Source organism: Elephas maximus, chromosome 4 (assembly GCF_024166365.1).
Source record: "Elephas maximus indicus isolate mEleMax1 chromosome 4, mEleMax1 primary haplotype, whole genome shotgun sequence".
In the NCBI taxonomy this organism is placed as follows: Eukaryota; Metazoa; Chordata; class Mammalia; order Proboscidea; family Elephantidae; genus Elephas; species Elephas maximus.
In genome coordinates, this window is record NC_064822.1 from 80,170,430 (window position 1) to 80,192,418 (window position 21,989).

General features: G+C 34.7%; 1 protein-coding gene across 1 annotated transcript in view; it reads right to left on the reverse strand.

The window, feature by feature from the left end:
• Nucleotides 1–21,989, reverse strand: part of GYS2 (glycogen synthase 2) — a 51,484-nt gene that overhangs the window by 12,560 nt on the left and 16,935 nt on the right. The window contains exons 5-11 of the mRNA XM_049881513.1: nt 13,332–13,476; nt 7,879–7,996; nt 7,578–7,698; nt 5,014–5,120; nt 4,260–4,319; nt 2,291–2,369; nt 1,407–1,520 (exon numbers count right to left, since the gene is read on the reverse strand). Coding sequence (XP_049737470.1) covers nt 1,407–1,520; nt 2,291–2,369; nt 4,260–4,319; nt 5,014–5,120; nt 7,578–7,698; nt 7,879–7,996; nt 13,332–13,476 — 744 coding nt within the window. The remainder of the gene's footprint in view (nt 1–1,406; nt 1,521–2,290; nt 2,370–4,259; nt 4,320–5,013; nt 5,121–7,577; nt 7,699–7,878; nt 7,997–13,331; nt 13,477–21,989) is intronic.

Below are 21,989 nucleotides of genomic sequence, written 5' to 3' on the forward strand. Positions count from 1 at the left end.
AGTGGAGAGTGGGGGGAATTGAAATGATGGGTAAGAGCTGTGACAATTTGATCTTGAAGACAGTTCAATGGAATTGAGTAGGGACAAGCAGTTCTCTATTTAAATGCCTTCAGTATGGACTACACCTCAACATAAGGAAAATATAAATCCTCATAACTGCACCAATAAGCAACATCACGATAAACAGAGAAAAGATTGAAACTGTCAAGGATTTCATTTTACTTGGATTCACAATCAACACCCATGGAAGCAGCAGTCAAGAAATTAAAAGACATTGCATTGGGCAAATCTGCAGCAAAAGACCTCTTTAAAGTGTTAAGAAGCAATGATGTCTCTTTAAGGACTAAGGTGCACCTGACCAAAGCCATGGTGTTTTCAATCGCCTCATATGCATGTAAAAGCATAAGAATAAGGAAGGCTGAAGAAGAATTGACACCTTTGAATTATGGTGTTGGCGAAGAATATTGAATACACCAAGGACTGCTGAAGAACAATTTGCCTTAGGAGAAATACAGCCAGAATGCTCATTAGAAGCAAGACTGGTGAGAGTTCATCTCACATATTTTGAACATGTTATCAGAAGGGGCCAGTCCCTGCAGAAGGACATCATGCTTGGTAAGGTAGGGGGTCAGCGAAAAAGAGGAAGATCCTCGACAAGATGGATTGACACAGTGGCTGCACCAATGGGCTCAAGCATAACAATGATTGTAAGGATGGTGCAGTACGGGACAGTGTTTCTTTCTGTTGTACATAGGGTCACTATGAGTCAGAATCAACTTGATGGCACCTAACAACAACAACAACAACATTGTCCCCAACACCTAGCACAGTGCCTGGAATATGAGAGGCCGTCAGTAAACATTACAGAGATTAAGCTCAATAGGGCAGAAATCGGGTCTTATTCATATAGATACTCTCAGCAACTAGTACTGTGCCTGGTCATTTTAGGATCTCAAGGGTCAAAAGAATGATTAGATCTATAGAAAATTACATAAAATCACCATCAGCCACATTCTCTGAAACTGGAAATTTCTCCCATGATCCACTCAAATTGCACTATATCAGGATGAACCTGGGGTTCTTAAATTAAAGTTAATACTTGTAGAATATATTTGTTCCTATTAAAATTTAGGGATTTTCTTATGCTTGTTTACAGCATTATACAATAAAAGTGAAGGGTAGAATTATGACTCAAAGTCATAAATATTCTTCAATTTTTAAGACTAATTCCAAAATATTCATCATATTCTAATTACCTAACACAGAAAGCAGAATTAATTTTCTTTAGAATTATCATTTAAAATATATCTGCCAGATGCAAAAACAGATAAGGGAAGTTCCTAAAAGTTCTCAAAAAATATATTCTACATAATTTTGAAGGGTCCTATGCAAATAATTAGTTCTACCTTGACTCTGTCTGTGCGGCTGTTGAAAAGTCCGATACGTCTAATGGTGCTGAGGATGGGATCCGTGGCATCGTCAATCATGTTGTGAGTGGTCACTGGAGGCAAAGAATGTCGCTGAAGGAAAAGAGGGAAGAAAATGTCAATTTGTGAAGAGAATTAATAAAGTGTGACTCATTTCATCAATAAGTCATTGGCAACATTTCATTCAACCCTTATGCGTTCAGTCTTCTGAGATGACACTAACGATGATGACTAAGTGTTGTGTTTCAGAGGAAAACAATGGGCTGAAGTACTTCCTTCGGATATTTTGAATACATGAAGCTTTTGTTTTTCACCTGCAGCCACTATATGAAAGGCCTAGACTTCTTGACTGCTTCTGGGACTTACGTGAGGTATAAAGGTGACCTGAGATTCTGACTCAAGAAGAGTTACTCTCCCGGATCCTTCCAAATGGGCTGTCACCAGGTGCCCAGTGCTTCACTGTTATGACCGTTACGACACAAGCTTCAGAATACACCTAGCACATACTTCGGTTTTCCCTCTTGCAATAATTCCACTTGACTTTGAAACATTCACATTTTTTCTACTCAAAATTCTATGCCTTTTGAAAAGTTTAGGTTTTTTCCTATTGCAAGATACAGTTTTTCAGTTGGATTCCAAATGAATTTTGTAATTGTGTACAAAGACAAGATTTACGACAATTTAAAACGGAACCCTCAAAACACTCATGGAAGAGAAAATACAAAGTTGTCATTTAGATGAATATATAAGAATGCCCTTCCTATTTTTCAGGTTAAAAAATTTCCCAAATGCACATATGCTCACAAATTAAAACACTGATTTAGAAGTTATGGGGAATGGTAGGCATGTTTTTGCTTTATTACCTGAGTTGAAAAGATGGCTCTTTTCATAATCGTTAGATCATCTCGATCCAGAATATTGTTCATGTCAGGAATTTCTCCTCTGTGGGGAAAATAATGTTAACAGTAAAAACGACTGGCACTAGTCCAGTGCTTCTCTGTGACAGACATTATTCTAAGCACTTTAAAAATAAATGTAAAATGGGATATTTTTTCATAGAAAGAGTTGAGCCATCAAGACACAAAAAGACAGAAGGACTTTAAATATATATTGCCAAGTAGAAGAAGTCAGTATGAAAAAGCTACAAACTCTAAGATTCCAACTATATGACATTCTGGAAAAGACAAAACTGTAGAGCCCGTGCAAAGATCAGTGGTTGCCAAATGTTCTAAGGGAAAGGAGATGAAGATTAACTGACGGCCCATTGCCGTCGAGTTGATTCTGACTCATAGTGACCCTACAGGACAGAATAGAGCTGCCCCCATAGGGTTTCCAAGGCTGTAAATCTTTACCGAAGCAGACTGCCACATCTTTGTCCCTTAGAGTGTCTGGTAAGTTTGAACCATCCACCTTTCTGTCAGCAGCCAAGTGCTTAAGCACCATGTCACCAGGGCTCCTTTTACTAGGTGGAGCACAATGAATTTTTAGAGTAGTGAACGCATGACATCATGCGTTTGTCAAAACCCAGAGAACTGCACAAGACAAAGAGTGAAGCTTAATGAAACTATAGGCTTTAGTTAATAATAACAAGCATACTATGCTGTATTTAAGATGTTAATAATAGGATGAACTGTGAGGGAGGTGAGGAGGAACACAGGAATTTTATGTTCTATCTGCTCAATTTTTATGTTAATAAAAAACTGGCCTAAAACTAAAGCCTATTAATTAAATAAAAAATAATCTGCTAGCACTGTTCTATGGAGAGATCTATTTCAGCTAATGTTCATCAAACAACTAGTTGTCTTGAGACATTGTCTACCATCAACTCAATCAAACTTGAGTTGTAAATGCATCTTTAATTCTGTGGTTGTGATGCTGAATAAACTATAGTCATTCTCAAATAAAGTTAATAATTGAATTTCCATACACACACACAATAAAAGTAAAGCAAACATAGTTTCTTGATGAAACAAATTTCTAATATGTGGAGGACTTTGATTAAAAAAAAAAACACCTTTGATAGTAATATAAAAGAAAATGGAAATTCATTACTAAAACCTTACTTCACCCTCAGGAGGATACTCTCACTATATTTTGTTCACTTCTGATTACTACCCTCTAAAGTTCCCATAACATACCCAAAACCCAGACCCAGTGCCGTCGAGTTGATTCTGACTCATAGCGACCCTATAGGACAGGGTAGAACTGCCCCATAGAGTTTCTAAGGTGCACCTGGTGGATTCGAACTGCCAACCCTTTGGTTAGCAGCCATAGCACTTAACCACTACACCACCAGGGTTTCCTCCCAGAACATATTCATGTCTAAATTGATTTTTTTTTACTGGTAAAAAAGAAATGTTGCCCACCTTCCACCATGGAATAGAAGATAACTCAGTTTTTCTTCATATTATAACAAATATATATATAATATTGAATGGTTCTGGTACTTAGTTATTTATTAAGCATAGATTCTAATATAGATTTAATATATATTAAGTCAATATATATTCACTACATATGAATTCAATATATATTTTGACTTAAAATCTCATGAAATCTCCCTCAGCTTCAGACTGACATATTAGCCCTTAATGTGGTTTTTATTGAATCAGAACCTGCCTACGTATACAAAGGTCTTCTCATTTGTACAACCTATTTACAAATATTTCTCAAATGGATGATAAAACAAAACTGTCCTACATTACTTAACACATCTTCAAAGGCTATTAATTCTTCATATTTGGAACAAAATAAATACATTATAGTGTCTGACTTGTTATGTTTGAATAGTAAAGTCCTAAATGTTTTGTGTTAAGTATTCCAAGCACCTACTTTAATAATGCATCATAGAGTTTCTTTCCAAACTTTTCCTTCACAGAATGTGCAGTGTCCCTGTATGAAATAGAAAGATTTATCATTTAAACAGAGTGCCATAATTTTTCATCTTTATTTGTTCTGACAGCGCTGTTGTTTTGCCCAGGCATTCTCAAAAAGATACAGTCCCTTTTGCATAGCCTCTTCCATTATTTTTCTATTTGCCACTTTAACTTGAGTTAAAATCTCCAGAGCTCAGGCAGCAGAACACTCTGACCAGCCCAGAGAGCTTAAAATCTAATCCTGTTTTTGGCTTGAAAATAATCAGGGGTAGTGAGGAGGAGAGGGAGGGGGAGTGGGTGAGAGTGTAGATGTAATGAGATTGGGAATTAGCTGATAATTGTTCAGTCTGGGTGATGTCTAAATAGGAATCATTATACTCATTTCTTGACTTTTGCATATATTTGAAAATATCCACAATAAAAGGTTGAAAAAACAATTCAACTCATCTTTAAAAACTTCTGCAGATGCTTTCTTCTTCCTCCATGAAACCATATTCCAAAGTTTTTTTTTTAATAGCAACACAATTTTGTAAATATTACATAATCTAACATAGTATTACAAAGAGGAGAGAACCAAGTAGTAACTGTACTACAATAATCTTAAAAGTTCGTGAAAACAAAGTTCATGAAGATATGTCAGAGATCATTCACTTAAAAAAAAATCCCTTTATGTTCATTGCTTGAGAGCATTAACAGGGTGTTGAGTTTACCATAGCTGTTTTCGCACTGCCTGTCCTTTCAGGGTTTCCACATTGAAATTATTTGTCTTGGCAGGCATAATGAAAAACACCACAACTGTGACGTCACTTTTATGCATCTGATAAGGGATTAGAAAACACAACAGAGTCAGCAATCAAAGAAAAAATAAAAAGTACATCAGATGGACCTTAAACTTTGAAATATAGTGTTTTTAAGTATCTTTAGAGAAAAAGAATACTTATTTATGCTTCATGGAAAATTTACCCATATACCTGAGACTTTTTGAGAAATTTAAATCTAGTTTTCAATCCAGATTTTTCAATTCATTAGTCTGAAAATTCAGACATAAAATACTTTCATGGCATTGATAATCTAAAATATACAACCTAATTGCTATTGATATTATTGTGTCTTTTGATGGTTTTTTTTTAAAAATAACATAAATGTGAGCTAATATTATGAGGCCAAGATTAAGACCAAAACCAAACCTGTTGCCACTGAGTTGGTTCTGACTCATAGTGATCCTACAGTCCTTTAAAGTTTCAGATTGGAAATTTAATGAGTAATTTAGTTTTGGTTTATTTTATTTATTTATTTACGTTTTTATGTTCAATTTCTTGATTCACATGACATTGCATTTTGTTTTCTAGCTCTATGGAAAGGCATAAGCACATGGTCAGCATTTTCGGTATGGCAGGCCCTGCGCTGAACGTTTTCAATGCACGATTTAATCTAATCTTAGTGATAACCCTGTATATACAATAGATATCACTCCCTTCATTATACTAATATGGAAAAAGGGGCTCAAAAGATTATACATTTTGTCTGAGCTCCTGTAATAGGTTAGTGGTAGAGCTGGGATTCAAACTGGTGTTTTCTGACACTAAAATCTGTGTTTTCTTTTTCCCTCCCCCCAAATACCATTGACCTAGTAGTGTCTTTTAGAAGGAAATGACATATCAAGCAGCTCTGGGAATGAAAACATAAATTCACTTAAAACTATGGACATATGAATGTTCATGTATTCTGGAAACAATTAACTATTCCTCAGTGGAGCACTGTATCATCTAATATGTGGTCTCTGAACTCTAGGGCCTGACATTCTTTCTCCTCAGGAAACCTACAGAAGTCATAGAACAGGATACTCACCCCCAGGAGCAGCCAATATGCTACTAAAGAATACATGAACTCTATGGAAAGAGTGTGCCTTCTTTTAATTTCTCCACCTATTTGGATTATTTTTGATGCCTAAAAAGATAGCTGTAAGCTATTCTTTCACATCTAAAAATAAAGTGAATAATAATTGTATAGATAACATTGATTAATAATGTCCCTAAACATAATGGAAAGCTATATAAAACTAGGAAGCTTGTTGAAAAGAAACATACTGGGAAATACTATGAAATAAAATTATTTCAATTTTTCAGTCCTATTATGCAGTCTTTGGTTTTTATTAATACATAGCTTTCTTATTAACGTGATTTTAGTGTCCTATTGGGTTGCTGTGAGTCGAAATTGACTCAATGGCAAGGGTACTAAATTTTTTAGCATACTTGTTGTAATGTCCTCTCTAAGTCAAGAATAAATCTATGTTCAGGAAAAAAAAATTTAACTGGAGAGTGGTAGACAGATCAGGAAATTTTTTATTGTCTTGGTATCCCAGTAAGTTTAAATTCTACCTTGGTCTCCTATGAGTGTTTTATTGTTATTTTGTATTTCTATGTGATGTGATTAGACTATAATCCAATAACATCAGTCTATAGCCAGGACTTCGCACCATTCTCCATAGTTGCTTCTACTGGCACATATTTATTGATGGATTTGTTGGGAACTCATTTGAACTCCTATCTTCCTGAGTGAAAAATAATTTTACGTTGTTGGGAGTAGGGGTCTGCTTTCCCCTTCTGTGCCTTCTGTGTGTTTCCATGTGGCAGGATATTCAGGAAAGAAGAGTGGTTGGTGAATCTGGAAGGAACAGTGGTTGGTGGGTGTGTGTCTGCCCCTTCCTACATAGAGCAAGAGGGTGCTTGTCAGCCCTGTGGTAAATGTTACCGTGAAGCCCTGCTTTGGGTCGGAGGATAATGGCGATGGATGGGTAAGTCTAATATCAGGGTTCAACATTAAAAACAAAAACATTAGGAAGCCCATTATTGCCAATTACCCAAGCCACATCTTCTATTATAGCCTTTATCAGTAAAAAAAAAGAAAAAAGATACTTTGTTTCTCGTTTGATTGATTTCTCCATATTTATATTACAATTGGTTACAAATTTCAATGAATTGTAAGGGATGTTATAATGACTTCTTAAAACATAGCGCATACAATGTGATAAACTTGTGGGACTCTTTAAAAATATATACATGACAATATGGGCAAGTATACAAGTGAACAATGTGACAACCTTAATATGTAACTTCAAAGGCAGAAGTAATTTATAGAATAGGGTTATTGCTTTAAGTCTTTAAAATCATAAATTCATATTGAAAATAATTTAAGTAGCTAGAAATTTCTTTACTTTCCGCAGAAGAAAATTCTCCCTAAAAGAACATTTTATCATCTTGCAGAGATTTCTTACCCTCAGCAGGAAATTTAGCCTGGATAAAGATTCTAGGAAGATGTCAGCTCCTTTGTTTGAAAACTCATACCTCCCAGCAATGAAAAGGAACAAAGTCTTTTCAAGATCAAAGTCAAGGTGACTAAAACAAAACAAAACAGTTTCAAATGAAGTAAAACAGTAGCAACAAAATGTACACATGAATTCTGTTAAAGTGCAAAGTGGGCTGGGAAAGGCAAACATTTACAATATCAATCCTGTTTCCTCTGAACCAAAGATCACTAAAATCATTTGCTAATTGTTTAAATAAAGAAAAGCATACCCGTAGAAATGACCTCGAACAAAATCTTGGATCCTGGCCTTATACATGGCATGCAGATTTTGAAACTCATGTACTGCTGAAAATTTCTTAACATTCAAGCCATTTGGAGTAATGACATCTGGAGAAGCAAAGAAAAATCATGAACAATTTCTTCTGAGAGGGTATCATTATACAAAAATCTATTAAAGTTAGATGTCTGTCCACATTTCTAGTTTCCGACTACCATAGAATTAAATATTCATAAAATTTTAGAATTCTAAGTCTTCTGGGTGAAATAGGACGTTAGGAGTCCCTGACCAAAATAACAACGAGTGACTGACCAATTGCAGTGGTAATGACTAATTACAGTTCTTATTTAATTGCTTACTATGTACCAGATGCTGCTCTAAATGCTTTACAATGTAACTCCTTTAATTTTTGCAACAACAATTGAAGTAGGTGCTCTTATTATCTGCATTTTCAGAGGTGAAAACTGAGGCACAGAGTTGTCCAAGATCATATGGCTGGTAAGTGAAAGCAGAATCAATGCAGTGGGCTTCCTAGTGTCATGTCCTTAAGCCACTATACCAAGCTACCTCTTGCCTTCTTGTTTTAACCAAATGTGAAGGAAATCTTCTGTCCCTGTGGAAAGTTGGAAAGGCACCCCTTGTTGCAAATACATATCCGACTTATTCCGCCCAAAAGATTTTGTTGTGCAAGAAGGATGACATTCTTGGTTTTCCAGAATATTGGTCTGTGACAGGAAAGAAAATGACTACTCACAGTACATGATGGAAACTACCTACTGCGTTAAATACATGGGCTATTGCATTTATTAGAAGTAAAAACAAAGGCAAGAAAAAAATGAAGCTGTGGTAGACTGAAAAATGTCTCCTCAGAATGTCCAGATCTTAGTCCCTGGAACCTCCGAATACTACTTTATGTGGCAAAAGGGACTTTACAGATGTGATTAAATTAAAGGTGTTGGGAAGGGGAGATTATCCTGGGCCAGAGTAATTACAGCAGTCCTTATAAGAGGAAAGCAGAGGGATATTTGACTGCAAAAGAAGAGAAGGCTATGTGTTGATGGAAGTAGAGATCAGAATGGTGTGCTTTGATGGTGGAAGAAGGGACCACAAGCCAAGGAACACAGGTGGTCCTAGAAGCTAGAAAAGGCAATGAAATGGATTCTCCATTAGAGGCCCTGGAGAGAGGACATCCCTGCCAACACTTTGATTTCAGTTAAATGAAATGGATTTCTGACTGCTGGCCCCTAGAATTGTAAGATGATAAATTTGTGTGTGTGTATGTGTGTGTGTGTTTAAGCCGCCAGGTTTGTGGTAGTTTGTTACAGAAGCCCTAGGACACAGAAGCAATGTTAAAAAATATATATACATATATATATATATATCTCACATAGCTATGGTTTTGCAATGCAGAATTGAGCTAGAATTATGAGCATGTCAAATTATTTTGAAGATTATTTTACAATTCACAAGCTGTTCTCCTGAAATGGTTCCACAAAATCAACCCCCAGGCATTCTGGTCATTTCACATTAAAAAAAAAAAAAGTGCTGACTTTTATGAGTTTTTACCAAGTAATTGGGCATTTGCTATACTCTTTTATACACCTTGCCACAGCAGAGTCAATTTTAGTTTGTCAAAATTTCCAGTGAAAGCTTTTATGTGAATAATTCCTAGATAAATTATATACTCTGTTAAGGATGGTATGACAATTACTTCCTAAAATGTATTTATCTTTCTATAACATTTATGTAGGGCTTACTTTGTGCCAGAATCTATACTAAATGTTTGACAAATAATAATTTATTTAATTTTCATAAAACCCTACAAGAAAAGTTCTTTTTGTTGTCCCTAGTTTACAGATAGAAAAACTAGGCTTCTAAGACATTAAGTTATTTTCCCAAGGTCAAGTAACCATAAAGTAACAGAAGTAGGATTTAGAACCAAGGCAGTGTGACTCTGGAGTCCACATGCTATCCACGGTGCCATGCAGCTATATTGCCCAAAAAAGATATAGACAGCAAGGATATATATGGACGTTTCTAAGTTATATCATGAACGGTTAAAAAGAAAATATTGGTGTCCTGAAACTAATTTTCTAATTAGCTAGCCTAATGCGTTAGATCAGGAAGGTCTTCTAATATCTATGTCAGGAATTTGTGAGTCACTTTATAACATTATACAAAATGCACTTGAACTGTTGCTTCTAGTATATTTTGAAAACTGATCATTATATATCATAAAACATCAAAAACACACATAGTTTCACTTCTAAGATTTTTTTCCTATTGAAATTATTGAACATTTGGGTATACATTTAGCTATTATGATAATCATCAAAATATTTTAATTAACATTAACTTTTAACATTTATTTTAAATGTCCATTAATATATTGACACATCTATACAGTTTATTTCTATTTGGTCACTTAAAATTGTACTATTTAAGAATATGCTGTTAAGGATCTTAAAAGAGCAGAAAACAAGAGTAAATGCAGTTTGATCTCATTTAGTAAACCTAAAGTATGCACAGAAAGGAATCTAGAAGAATATACACCCAGATATTAAACACAATTGCCTCTTGATAACAGGATTTTCAGTGTTTCTATTTTCCTCTATTGTAGTTCCACTATATTTTATATTTTTTTGCAATTAACTATACCAATTGGGAGTATAGTTGATTGCAAAAAACTTTTCAATATTCTTGGGGTGTCATTTCAAAGTTCATTATTTTCAAGTTCCAAGGTAAATATTGTATTCAATTGTTTATCTGTAATTAGCAAATTTATAATGTTGCCTTCTCTCCAGTATTTTAAACAAAATGTCATCTTTGCAACATCAGAAATGATTTTAAATTGAATATGTGTTCAAAACATAATAATACAGTAATAAATAGGTCTTTGTCACTTAGTATATAGTCATTTTTTTTTTTTTAAATCTTGTCCCAGTCACAGGGCTCATACAAGGTTTTTACCCAGCATTTGTTCTGAAGCTGTGCCCTCAGCATTGCAGCTGTGGCTATAATTTTAATTGGGGAGAGCTTTAAGGAAAAACAAAGTCATAGCTACGTGACATAACTTTCTTTTTTTTTTCAGAATACTCTCAGGAAAATTTTAATGTTTAATTATCTACTTAAAGTCCATTGACCTTCTTAAACCACAAGGTCTTCAGAGATTTCACAATTACGGTCAGCCACCACATGATTCTATCCTGATTAGGAGTGGAGTGGATTGCAGTGTTCAAAACTCTAGTAGTAGAATATCCAGGTGAAACTAGCTTGTGGGAAGAAAGACAAAGAGGGCCTTGGGAAAAGCTAGACAGTTATCCATGCAAAATAATAATCACTGACATTTTTTAAACCTTTACAATTGGCTAGATACTGATTTGCACTCTTTCCATGTCTTTATTAATTCTTTTAATCATCATAAAAATTCTAGATAAGAGATAGTATTATTATCACCATTTAACAGATAAGGCACAGAGAGCTTAAATAACGAGTACAATATCACATAGCTAGCAACATGTGATCAATACAAAATCATTTTTTATGCTGAATTCAGGAAGTCTAGCACAAAGTCCATGCTTTTTACCACTATTCTAAAGATGTCTTCCTAAGAAAACAATAATTAAATAAAATAGTATCTAGAATCAGGATTCAGAATACAATCTTGGAGAATGCCCACTTTTAAAAGGCGAAAGAAGTAGAAAATTATTACAGGTGCTTAAGAAGAATCATGTTGGAGAAAACTTGGATTGTGCATTGTCACAAAAAGTAAGGGAAAGATAGAGAAGTATCCATTGCCTTAAATGATAGGAATGTCAAAGGGCATTAAAAAAAAATGGTGATTTTTGGAAGAGCAATTTCAGACCAGTACTGGGGATTAAAAACTAGAGTCCAAGGGGCTAATGAGTAAATGGAAGTAGTAACTATGGAATATTCTTCCAAGATACTTGGCAGCAGAAGGAAGAATGAGATTGTATTGTCATTTAACAGGGCTGCAGCTTCCAGATGAATTTTTATTTTAGAATAGGAAAAAAACAAAGCATTTTTGTAAGCTCAGCCCTGGTGGCACAACCATTAAGCACTTGGTTGTTAATCAAAAGTTGATGGTTCGAACTCACACAGTGGTTCTGTGGGATAAAGACCTGGCAATAAACTTCTATAAAGATTACAGCCAAGAAAACCCTATAGGGCAATTTGACTTTGTCACATGGGATCACTATGAGTCAGGATCAACTCAACAGCACCCACCAATAACCATAGGCCAAAAAAAGAGAAAGTATCCAAGACAGAAATGAGCATATCCACAGAATAAACTCCTGTAAGAGGAATGGGAGTGAGAATCTAAGTGAATCCTTGGAAAGAGGAACAAATATTATAGGATCTTTATGCCACCACTATTGAAATTATTTGAATTCTTAGTTTTTTTATAATTATCTATCACCTTGGATACTTCCTTTAGACATTTAACTGTCATCTGAAAGAACAACTGGAAACAAGAAGACAGAGATTAATCAAGGAGGATGTGTTAATTAGGACTGTTTGGTTGCAAGTAACAGACACCTGCTAACACTAGCTTAAGTATAAAGAGGAGTTAACGAATAGGATGCCAAAGTGTCTCATGGCAAATATTTAGATAAGCCCCAGGAATTAGCTTAAACTTTTTTTTTTTTTTTTTTATGGTCTAAAGCACTATAGAGAACCCAAAGAGTCTTCTTTCTCAGTTTCTTGTTTCTGCTTTTTACTGAACACCACTGTGGTTTAACATCTGCAATCTAGACAACATGATAGACACTGACGTTAGCTTCAAAGCCGACATCTCCATTATATGGTTTTATTCAAACTGATATTGAGTTTTTTAGGCCCCTTTCTTATGGAGGGATTCTGATTGGCCCAGTTTATGTTAGGTGTCTACCTCTGGACCAATCAACTGTGGCTGAGGTAGGGTCTTGTTTTATAAACATGCCTCTACCTATTGCAATCTCTGAGTGGGTATAGGGTAGTGTCCTGAAAAAATAGGCAAGGAAATCTCGAGGAGAGATAAAACAATAGGTTTCTACTAAACAAAACCAGTGAAACAAAGTTACAAAATAAAGAACTGGGGTTGTTTCACACAAATTTCTGATATTTCCTTGACTTTCATTTCCTTAAAAGGGAAGAGTCAGTTCAGCTTGCTTATACACACCAAGTCATTACCACTCCCCAGTTCGTGTCTAGGGAACCCGTTGGCATTGAGTTGATTCTGACTCATAGCAAGCCTCTAGTTTAATGTTGGTTTCAAAGAAAAGCTATTGAAATTAAGAATTAAAATGTGTGCAAAGATTTGGGCAGTAGTCGTGAATGCAATTTTTCCACTAACTGTTACTTTATGCTGAGAAAATAAAATCTTTACACTCTCATGTCATTTGGAACTGAAAGATCAGTGACAGACTCAGGGATAGTAATTACCAGGTTTTCTCTTCAGCATGTGTTCTGCTTCTATTGCTGTTATTTCAGAAACGGTGGTGAACACATGAGCACAATGAACAGAGGCTCGCTCCATGCAATACCGGTGGTAAATCTGCCTTTCCCCGGCCTCTTTGTCTATGTCAAACTGTTCAAAAAAAGACAAAGAAATACACACTTTTGCTTACACTGAACCTTCTACAGAAAGGCAAAGCAAAATATTTCTTATGTTTTTCCTCAAGGTTCTGTGAAATTTTATTACCAAAAAAAAAAAGTAATGATAAATTTGTATTAAATCCATTACTAAAATACATAACTACTTACATTTATAAAAGAGCTGTCTACTTCATTTCTGCTTCTAAGCAATTATTTAATCTCCTAAGTAAATGACATTTCCACTTTGTTATGCCCGTTGCTGTTGAGTCAATTCCAACTCATAGAGACCCTATGGGACAGAGTAGAACTGCCCCAAAGGGTTTCCAAGACTGTAATCTTTACTGAAGCAGACTGTCACATCTTTCTCCTTCGGAGTGGCTGGTGGGTTCCAACTCCACACCTTTTGGTTAGCAGCCAAGCACTTAACCATTGCACCACCAAACACTTTGCTATAACTACATAGAATTGTTGATATTTTGGTATTTTAATTATACTTTCATTTATCCCAGATTTTACAAATACTGAGTTAGTTCCTCTCCCTAAGGTCCTTACCATGTTTTTTCCATGAACAATGAAATAAAGCTGATATTCAACTCAACACTGAAAATAAGGATAATTGTTATTACCCTTAATTAATATTTTTCAGGTTGATTGAAAATGAACTGAAAAACAGAAAGACAAATGCTTCCCCATGGTTAAATCATTCCTGTGTACAGTTACTTTTAGTTAGGTAATGTGTTAGATTGTGCAATCATCATTCTGTGTATCTCACCTTAAAAAAAAAAAAATGAAATCCCCAATGACTACTTAAGCAGTTGGCAACAGTGGTTGGTTTTTGCCCTTCCTTTAGTAACTGATAGTTATACCTCCCATGGCTGCCTATGAGACTAGCAGTGTCTAAGAGAAAAGAGTATGTGCAGTTTCTGGGGTTATGTTGGCAGGTTGTTTTTCATAATAAAGATTATTAGTGCCTCTTGAACACTATGTGTCAGGCACTCTTCTGAGCATGTGATCTCATTTAATCCTTACAAACCACTGATACAGATGTTTTGTCTTCATTTTAAGAAGGGGAATAGAATTCACAGAGGCTAAGAACTTGCCCAAGGTCTTGTTCCTATTAAGTATTTTAGCAGATTCTAGATTAATCCCAGTCAGTATGGAGATACAAAGCTTATGCTTTTACCTGCTATCCTATAATTCAAACTCCGGCTCTATTAAAAGGTCAGTCCCAACATTTACTTCATCATATAGAGGAAAATACTAACAAAGACTCATTAGATGATTCTAATGATTAGGACAAGGCCATTTCTTAGAACATTCATTCATGACTGTAATATTTGCAACCATCTCTCTGAACATATTTGAATCAGGGCTCTATATGGCATCCTTGGATCAGCAGCAGTTTTCTTAAAAGTTCTGTGTGGCTGGTCTCATTCATTCAACAAATCCTTCATTCAACTACCATTTTTTGGGTAATTTATATGTATCCATTACCCTCAAGGAGTTCATAAATTAGGAGAAAAACAGACAGTAGAAATCAGGCAGAAATGAGTAAGTGTCTGACTAAGGAATAGGATCAGAGCAGGACCAACTCACTCTGGCTGGGGATAGGAAAAAGTATTTCACACTATATCTATATATAACTCTTCATATTATTAGTATCACATTTACAATGTATAATTTTTAAGGTCAAAGATCAAAATTCATTAATTTTTATATTTTCAGATTCATTGGATGAATAAAATGGCATTTAAACTGAGACATGAAAGTTTATTTTGGGAAAAGGTTATTTGAGGTTGAAAACTGACTGACCTAATAAACAAGTATGTAAAGTAACATGGGATGTGTAGGAGATATGTGCAGGAGATATGATGTGACTGTAGAATTGAATGTAGGATGTAGGAAACAGGCTGACAGGATATAAGATGGCCAGTACATGAAAGTCCCTAAAAATGGGACTAGGAATTTAGACTTTGTCCTGTACACAGTAGAAAGCCACTGAAGGAGTAAAGGCATGATTTGTGCTTAGGGAAATAACTCTGGAGAAAAGTAAGGAATAATTCATATCCCTTTGGGTTTTTATGAAGATTAAATGAGACAATACACACCAAATATTTAGAAAAAAGTTCACGGAAAGTGATCAATTAACTTTAATTATTGTTATTATTAATTATTATTACTATTATTGTTGTAGAGAATAAGATTTCATACATGGTGTCTTAGTTATCCAGTGCTGCTATAACAGAAGCTCCTCAAGTGGATGGTTTTAACAAATAGAAATTTATTCTCTCACAGTCTAGAAGGCTAGAAGTCCGAATTCAGGGTGCTAACTCCAGGGGAAGGTTTCTCTCTCTGTTGGCCCTGGAGGAAGGTCCTTGTCCTGAATCTTCCCCTAGGTCTAGGAATTTCTCAGTGCAGGGATCCTGGCTCTTCATTCTGGATAGTAGGAGTCCTTATCTCTCTGCTCATTTCCCTCTCCTTTTATCTCTTGTAAGATAAAAGGTAATGCAGGCCACACCCTAGGGAAACTCCACTTACATCTATCAGGGCTCTGACCTGAGTAAAGGTGTTGCATCCCACCCTAATCCTCTTTAACACAACCTAATCTTGCCTCATTAACCACAGGGTGAGATTAGGATTTTCAATACATAGGAAAATTACTTCAGATCACAAAATGAGGACAAACCATATTAATACTGGGAATCATGGCCTAGCCAAGTTGACACACATTTTTGAGGGACACAGTAAAATGCGTGACACATGAGATAGCATTTAACACATACCTTGAAGAATGTATAGAATTTGAATATTTAGAGAAAGAAAAGATAAGTTTTCAATGAGTAAACTGAGTATGCAAATATACAGGGGTAAGAATAGAGGGGGCCAAGTGATACCCTGAAAAGTCTCTATGAAGACAGCCACATGTGCGAGCACATGCCTTTTCCTGGTGTAATGGTGTCTGTTCTCTTCTAGGCCTGTGATATGTATACATGGCTGCACTTCTGGCTTTACAGTAACTCCAGATGGAAGGAGAAAATGGGCTATTTATGTGCTTTTCTTCAAGAATGAGTCATAATTATTCAACATAAAATTATTACGGAATAGTGCATACATGCATGGATTTTACCCTTTGAATTATAGGAATTCACAAGAAATAAATAATTTTTAGGGAAAAGACCTAAGAACTTACTGTAACTACTTTTCTGTACTATGAAGTCACTCAGCTCTGAATATGGAAAGATGGTGGAGTAATGTTTCTAAAATCTATATACACTTTGGCCTAGTGGAATCTGACCTTCTAACTCAACTCAAACTTTTCAGCTTACTTTTGATAAGCCTAACTTTATGGATCAAAAAAGATGAAATTTTAACAAAGCTCATTTTACTTTTTGGTTATCAAATATGTATTACCCCATTTTTTTTTTTTTTAATTTATTTGAGGCACACCTATCAACAAAAATCAGGGAACTTTTTCTGGCTGACTTAGAGGAAAAGGAGAAATGAGGTTTGCCCAATAAAATAATTATTTCTATTTGAATTTATTATTATTAACCATCAGCACAATAATCGGCTCAGCCCATTTTAACTACAGATCCTTTTAAAAATGGTTAAAAATTGAAACTACTGTAATTTTGAGACTGAACTTCATTTATGAACAATATAGTACAAATCAAAAGATTTTATAACTGTGAAGTCATCTGCACAGTTTTTGACTTATGACGAAAAAATGAGTTGACTTATTAGCAAAAAATTTTATAAGTATAGTATTCCAGCATCATTCTCCTCAGATAAACTATATTTTGGAAAATAAACTGTTTTTAACCTGTGATATGAACAAATGTTTACCCTTGTGTATAAAAATGGAAAAGGTCTGTTTCTTTTGGGCACAAGTAGAATAACATTCTGTAGGAGTGTGCCCATGCCTTTTTTTCTTTGGAAATGTTTCTAAATGTGGGCACTCTTCCTTAGAAAACACTGAAAGAGAGAAATGATTTTCTATATTAGCAATTTATTTTAAACAATTACTGAGACAGGAGTGTTAAAGTCACCGTTACTGAGACAGGAGTGGTAAAGTCACCAACTATGATTTTGGATTTATCATTATTTTCTTTAGTTCTGTCAATTTTAGGTAGGTACTTTTGGAAGCTCTGTTATTAGGCTTATATACTTTTATAATTGTTATGTCCTGTTTATTAATTGATTCTTTATCATTAAAAAATGCCCCTCTGATTTTGATAATATTCTTTAACTTGAAATATACATTGTTTAATACCAATATAACTATACCTGACTTCTTAAGCTTAATGACTGCACAGGAGCCTTGGTGGTGTAGCAGTTAAGAGCTTGTCTGCTATCCAAAAGTTTGGCAGTTCAAATCCACCAGCCACATCTTGTAAACCCTATAGAGCAGTTCTACTCTGTCCTATAGGGTCACTATGAGTTGAAATCGACTTGACAGCAATGTTTGTTTGTTTGTTTTCATTTTAATGATTGCTTGGAATATCTTCTTCCATAATTTTGATTTTAATCTGTTTTTGTCTCTATGCTTAACATGTGTTTATTTTAAGCAATGTACAGTTAGGTCATGATTTTTATCTAGTCTAACAATCTCTACCTTTTAATTGAGGTTTTTAGTCCATTTATATTTATTGATATGTTTGGATGTAGGCCTATCATCTTTACATTTTATTCTGATTTTTTTCATCTGCTCTTCATTCCTCTGTTCTTCTTTTCCTGCCTTTCATTAGAAGTAAATCATTTATCTTTTAGTATTAGTTTTATCTTCTATATTTATTTTTTAATCATGTCTCTTCAAGTTTTTTTAATCAGTGATTGTTATAGAGATAATGCCATATATATTTAACTCATCACAGTCTATCTTAAAAACTATTCCAAAACTTTATAAGCAATGTAAGAACTTTAAAATAGTATATTTCCAGTTATCGCCCTCCCATCCTTTGTTCTCTTGTTACATAATTTACCTCCACATATGCTATGAATGTCACATTCTTTTGATATTTTAAATTTAAACAATAATGTCATTAAATATTTAATGATACATATGTGAAAATGAATAATTTTAAAAATTAATGCTTTATACTTATTAACTTACTTGCTCTTTCTTATGGTTTTCATTTCTTACTGTAGAGCTGGGTTTCTACTTAGAATCATTTCCCATTAGTCTAAATTTTTTTTTCAGCATTTCACTTACTAAAGTGCTGGAATAGAATTCTCTAACTCTAGTTTGTCTGAGAAAAAAAATTTAACCTTCATTTTTGAATAATATTTTCACTGGATATAGAATTCTAGCTTGACAGTTTCCTTTTTATTTTGTTTATTCCTTTTAGCACTATAAAGATGTTGTTCTGGCCTCCATTATTTCTGCTAAATCAGCTGAAATTCTTATCATTGTTCCTCTGCATGTATTATTATTAACTCTGACTACCTTTAAGATTTTCTCTTTACCCTCTTATTACATATATCCAAATTCACTGATATTTTCTCCTGTAGTATCTGGTCTGCCAAAAAACCCACTAAAGGGATTCTTCATCTCTGATACCGTGTTTTTCATTTTTAGCATTTTCATTTGGTTCTTTTTTCATTTCCATCTCTCTGTTAAAATTCTCTGTTTATACATGTTGTCTTCCTTTCCCACAAATTTATAATAGCTACGTCCAAATCTCAGTCTAATAATCTCAATACCAAGGACATATCTGAACCATGTTCTATTGATGATGGATCTTAGTTTCTTGCTTTTTCATAAATCTCATAAGTTTTTATTGAGTTCTGGGTAATATGTATAAAATAACAATGAAGAATGAGGTAAGAACAACAAAATAAAATAAATTATGTACATATATATATATATAAAATAAGTAATGTATTTATCAGTAAAGGACATGCCTGCTCAAGCAACAGAGGTGGGTCACCCTATAATTGAAGCTGACTAGCTCAAAACTTGGACAGAGAAAAGAACTAAATAAAACCCATCAAATACTTGGCTCCCGTTTTCTTCCTGTTCTCTAATTCCAAACACCACTGTTCTCAGATTTCAGTTCAGGAAATTCTGTTTGTATTAAGACAAGAGAGGCTAAGACATAAGAAAACTAAAAGTCTTTTTTTTTAGCGTTAGTCATCTAGCCATAATAGTTGAGGGAATAATTGACCAATAGTTGGACTGATAAGAATGTACTTGGAAGCATCTTCTTGAAGGGTCTCAGAAAATTCATGTGCTGACTAAAAATGTTTGATATGCTATTTTACCTGAAAAACTTTACTAAAAACTTAAGCCAATATAGGGTTCTTTTGACTAGATGTTAATGAAAAAAAAGTTGTCAGTTAGCAGTTATTATCTGAGTAAAATAGTTCTATTTTTATAAATTCGAATATTTTTGTTCTTATTCTTGTTTTTTCTCATGTTTATTTGCCTGAGTCAGAACTTGATGAAATCAATCCTGGGTTCTGTATCAAATACCAAATGGTAACTCACTGTCCATGATGAATTTTTAAATACCTTTACATACATATGATTTGGTATTTTTATGTATCATTCAAGTTGTAAACCTAGTAAGAACATTGAGGCTTTTGCTGTGAAAAATGATTATGAATTCTATTCAAAGCCTAGTTCTTGACTACATGTTATCTATTAACTTCTTTGCTGGGAAGGAAATTTTACCAGAAAGATGAGCTGAGTTCTGGGTAAGCTAAAATTTTATCTCACCAGTAAGAGGCTTTAAGCAAGGGAGATATGTAATCTTATTTGAAGATTTTAGATATAAATACTGATCTTTTATCAAAAGAATAAAGTTGTATTCTGCAACTATATGTTACAATGCATTGCTTATTCTTTTAGTTAAAAGCAAACAAGAAAATCTAATGCATATTACTAGTTATTTTTATTGCTTTTCTATAATATTCTTGGAGCCCTGGTGGCTCAGTGGTTAAGAGATTGGCTGCTAACTAAGAGGTTCTAATCCACCAAGCCGGTCCTTGGAAACCCTATGGGACAGTTCTACTCTGACCTATATGGTCACTATGAGTTGGAGTTGACTCCACGGCAATGAGTATATAATATTCTTAAATATTCTAAAGGAAAAAAAAAATTATACGCCTCTCTAATATTTTATTTTTCACAAAAGTCAAAGTGAGCTGTTCTCGAAGAAACATGTTTGATGCACTTATCACAGATTACTGGTTTGTCTCTATTCATCTACTATTACCATACACCCCCATGCATCTGTCAGTTTGTTGTGGGGGCTTGTGTGTTGTTGCAATGCTGGAAGCTATGCCACCAGTATTCAAATACCAGCAGGGTCACCCATGACAGACAGATTTCAGCAGAGCTTCCAGATTAAGACAGACTAAGAAGAAGGACCTGGCAGCCTACTTCTGACAAGAATTAGTCAGTGAAAACCTTATGAATAGCTGTGGAACATTGTCTGATATAGTGCCGGAGGATGAGTCTCTCAGGTTGGAAGCCTCTCAAAATACAACTGGGGAAGAGCTGCCTCCTCAGAGTAGAGTTGGCCTTAATAATGTGGATGGAGTCAAGCTTTCGGGACCTTCATTTGCTCATATGGCACGACTCAAGATGAGAAGGAACAGCTGCAAACATCCATTAATAATCAGAACCTGGAATGTACAAAGTATGAATCTAGGAAAACTGGAAACAGTCAAAAATGAAATGGAACACATAAGCATTGATATCCTAGCATTAGTGAGCTGAAACAGACTGGTATTGGGCATTTTGAATCTGAAAATCATATAGCCTACTATATTGGGAATGACAACTCGAAGAGGAATGGCACTGCATTCATCATCAAAAAGAACAGTTCGAGGCCCATCCTGAAGTACAATGCTGTCAGTGGTAGGATAATATCTATACGCCTACAAGGAAGACCAGTTAATATGACCATTATTCAAATTTATGCATCAACCATGAAGGCCAAAGATGAAGAAATTGAAGATTTTTACTAACTTCTGCAGTCTGAAATTGATCGAAAGTGCAATCAGGATGGACTGATAATTACTGGTGATTGGAATGCAAAAGTTGGAAACAAAGAAGGATTGGTAGTTGGAAAATATGGTGATAGAAATGATGCTGGAGATTGCATGATTGAATTTTGCAAGACCAACAACTTCTTCAATGCAAATACCTTTTTTCACCAACATAAATGGTGATTATACACACGGACCTCGACAGATGAAGTACGAAGGAATCATACCAACTACATCTGTGGAAAGAGACAATGGAAAGGCTCAATATCATCAGTCAAAACAAGGTCCAGGGCCAACTATGGAACAGACCATCAGTTGCTCATATGCATGTTCAAGTTGAAACTGAAGAAAATTAGAACAAGTCCACAAGAGCCAAAGTATGACCTTCAGTGTATCCCACCTGAATTTAGAGACCATCTCAAGAATAGGATTGACTCATTGAACACTAATGACTGGAGGCCAGATGAGTTGAGGTATGATATCAAGAACAGCACACATGAAGAAAGT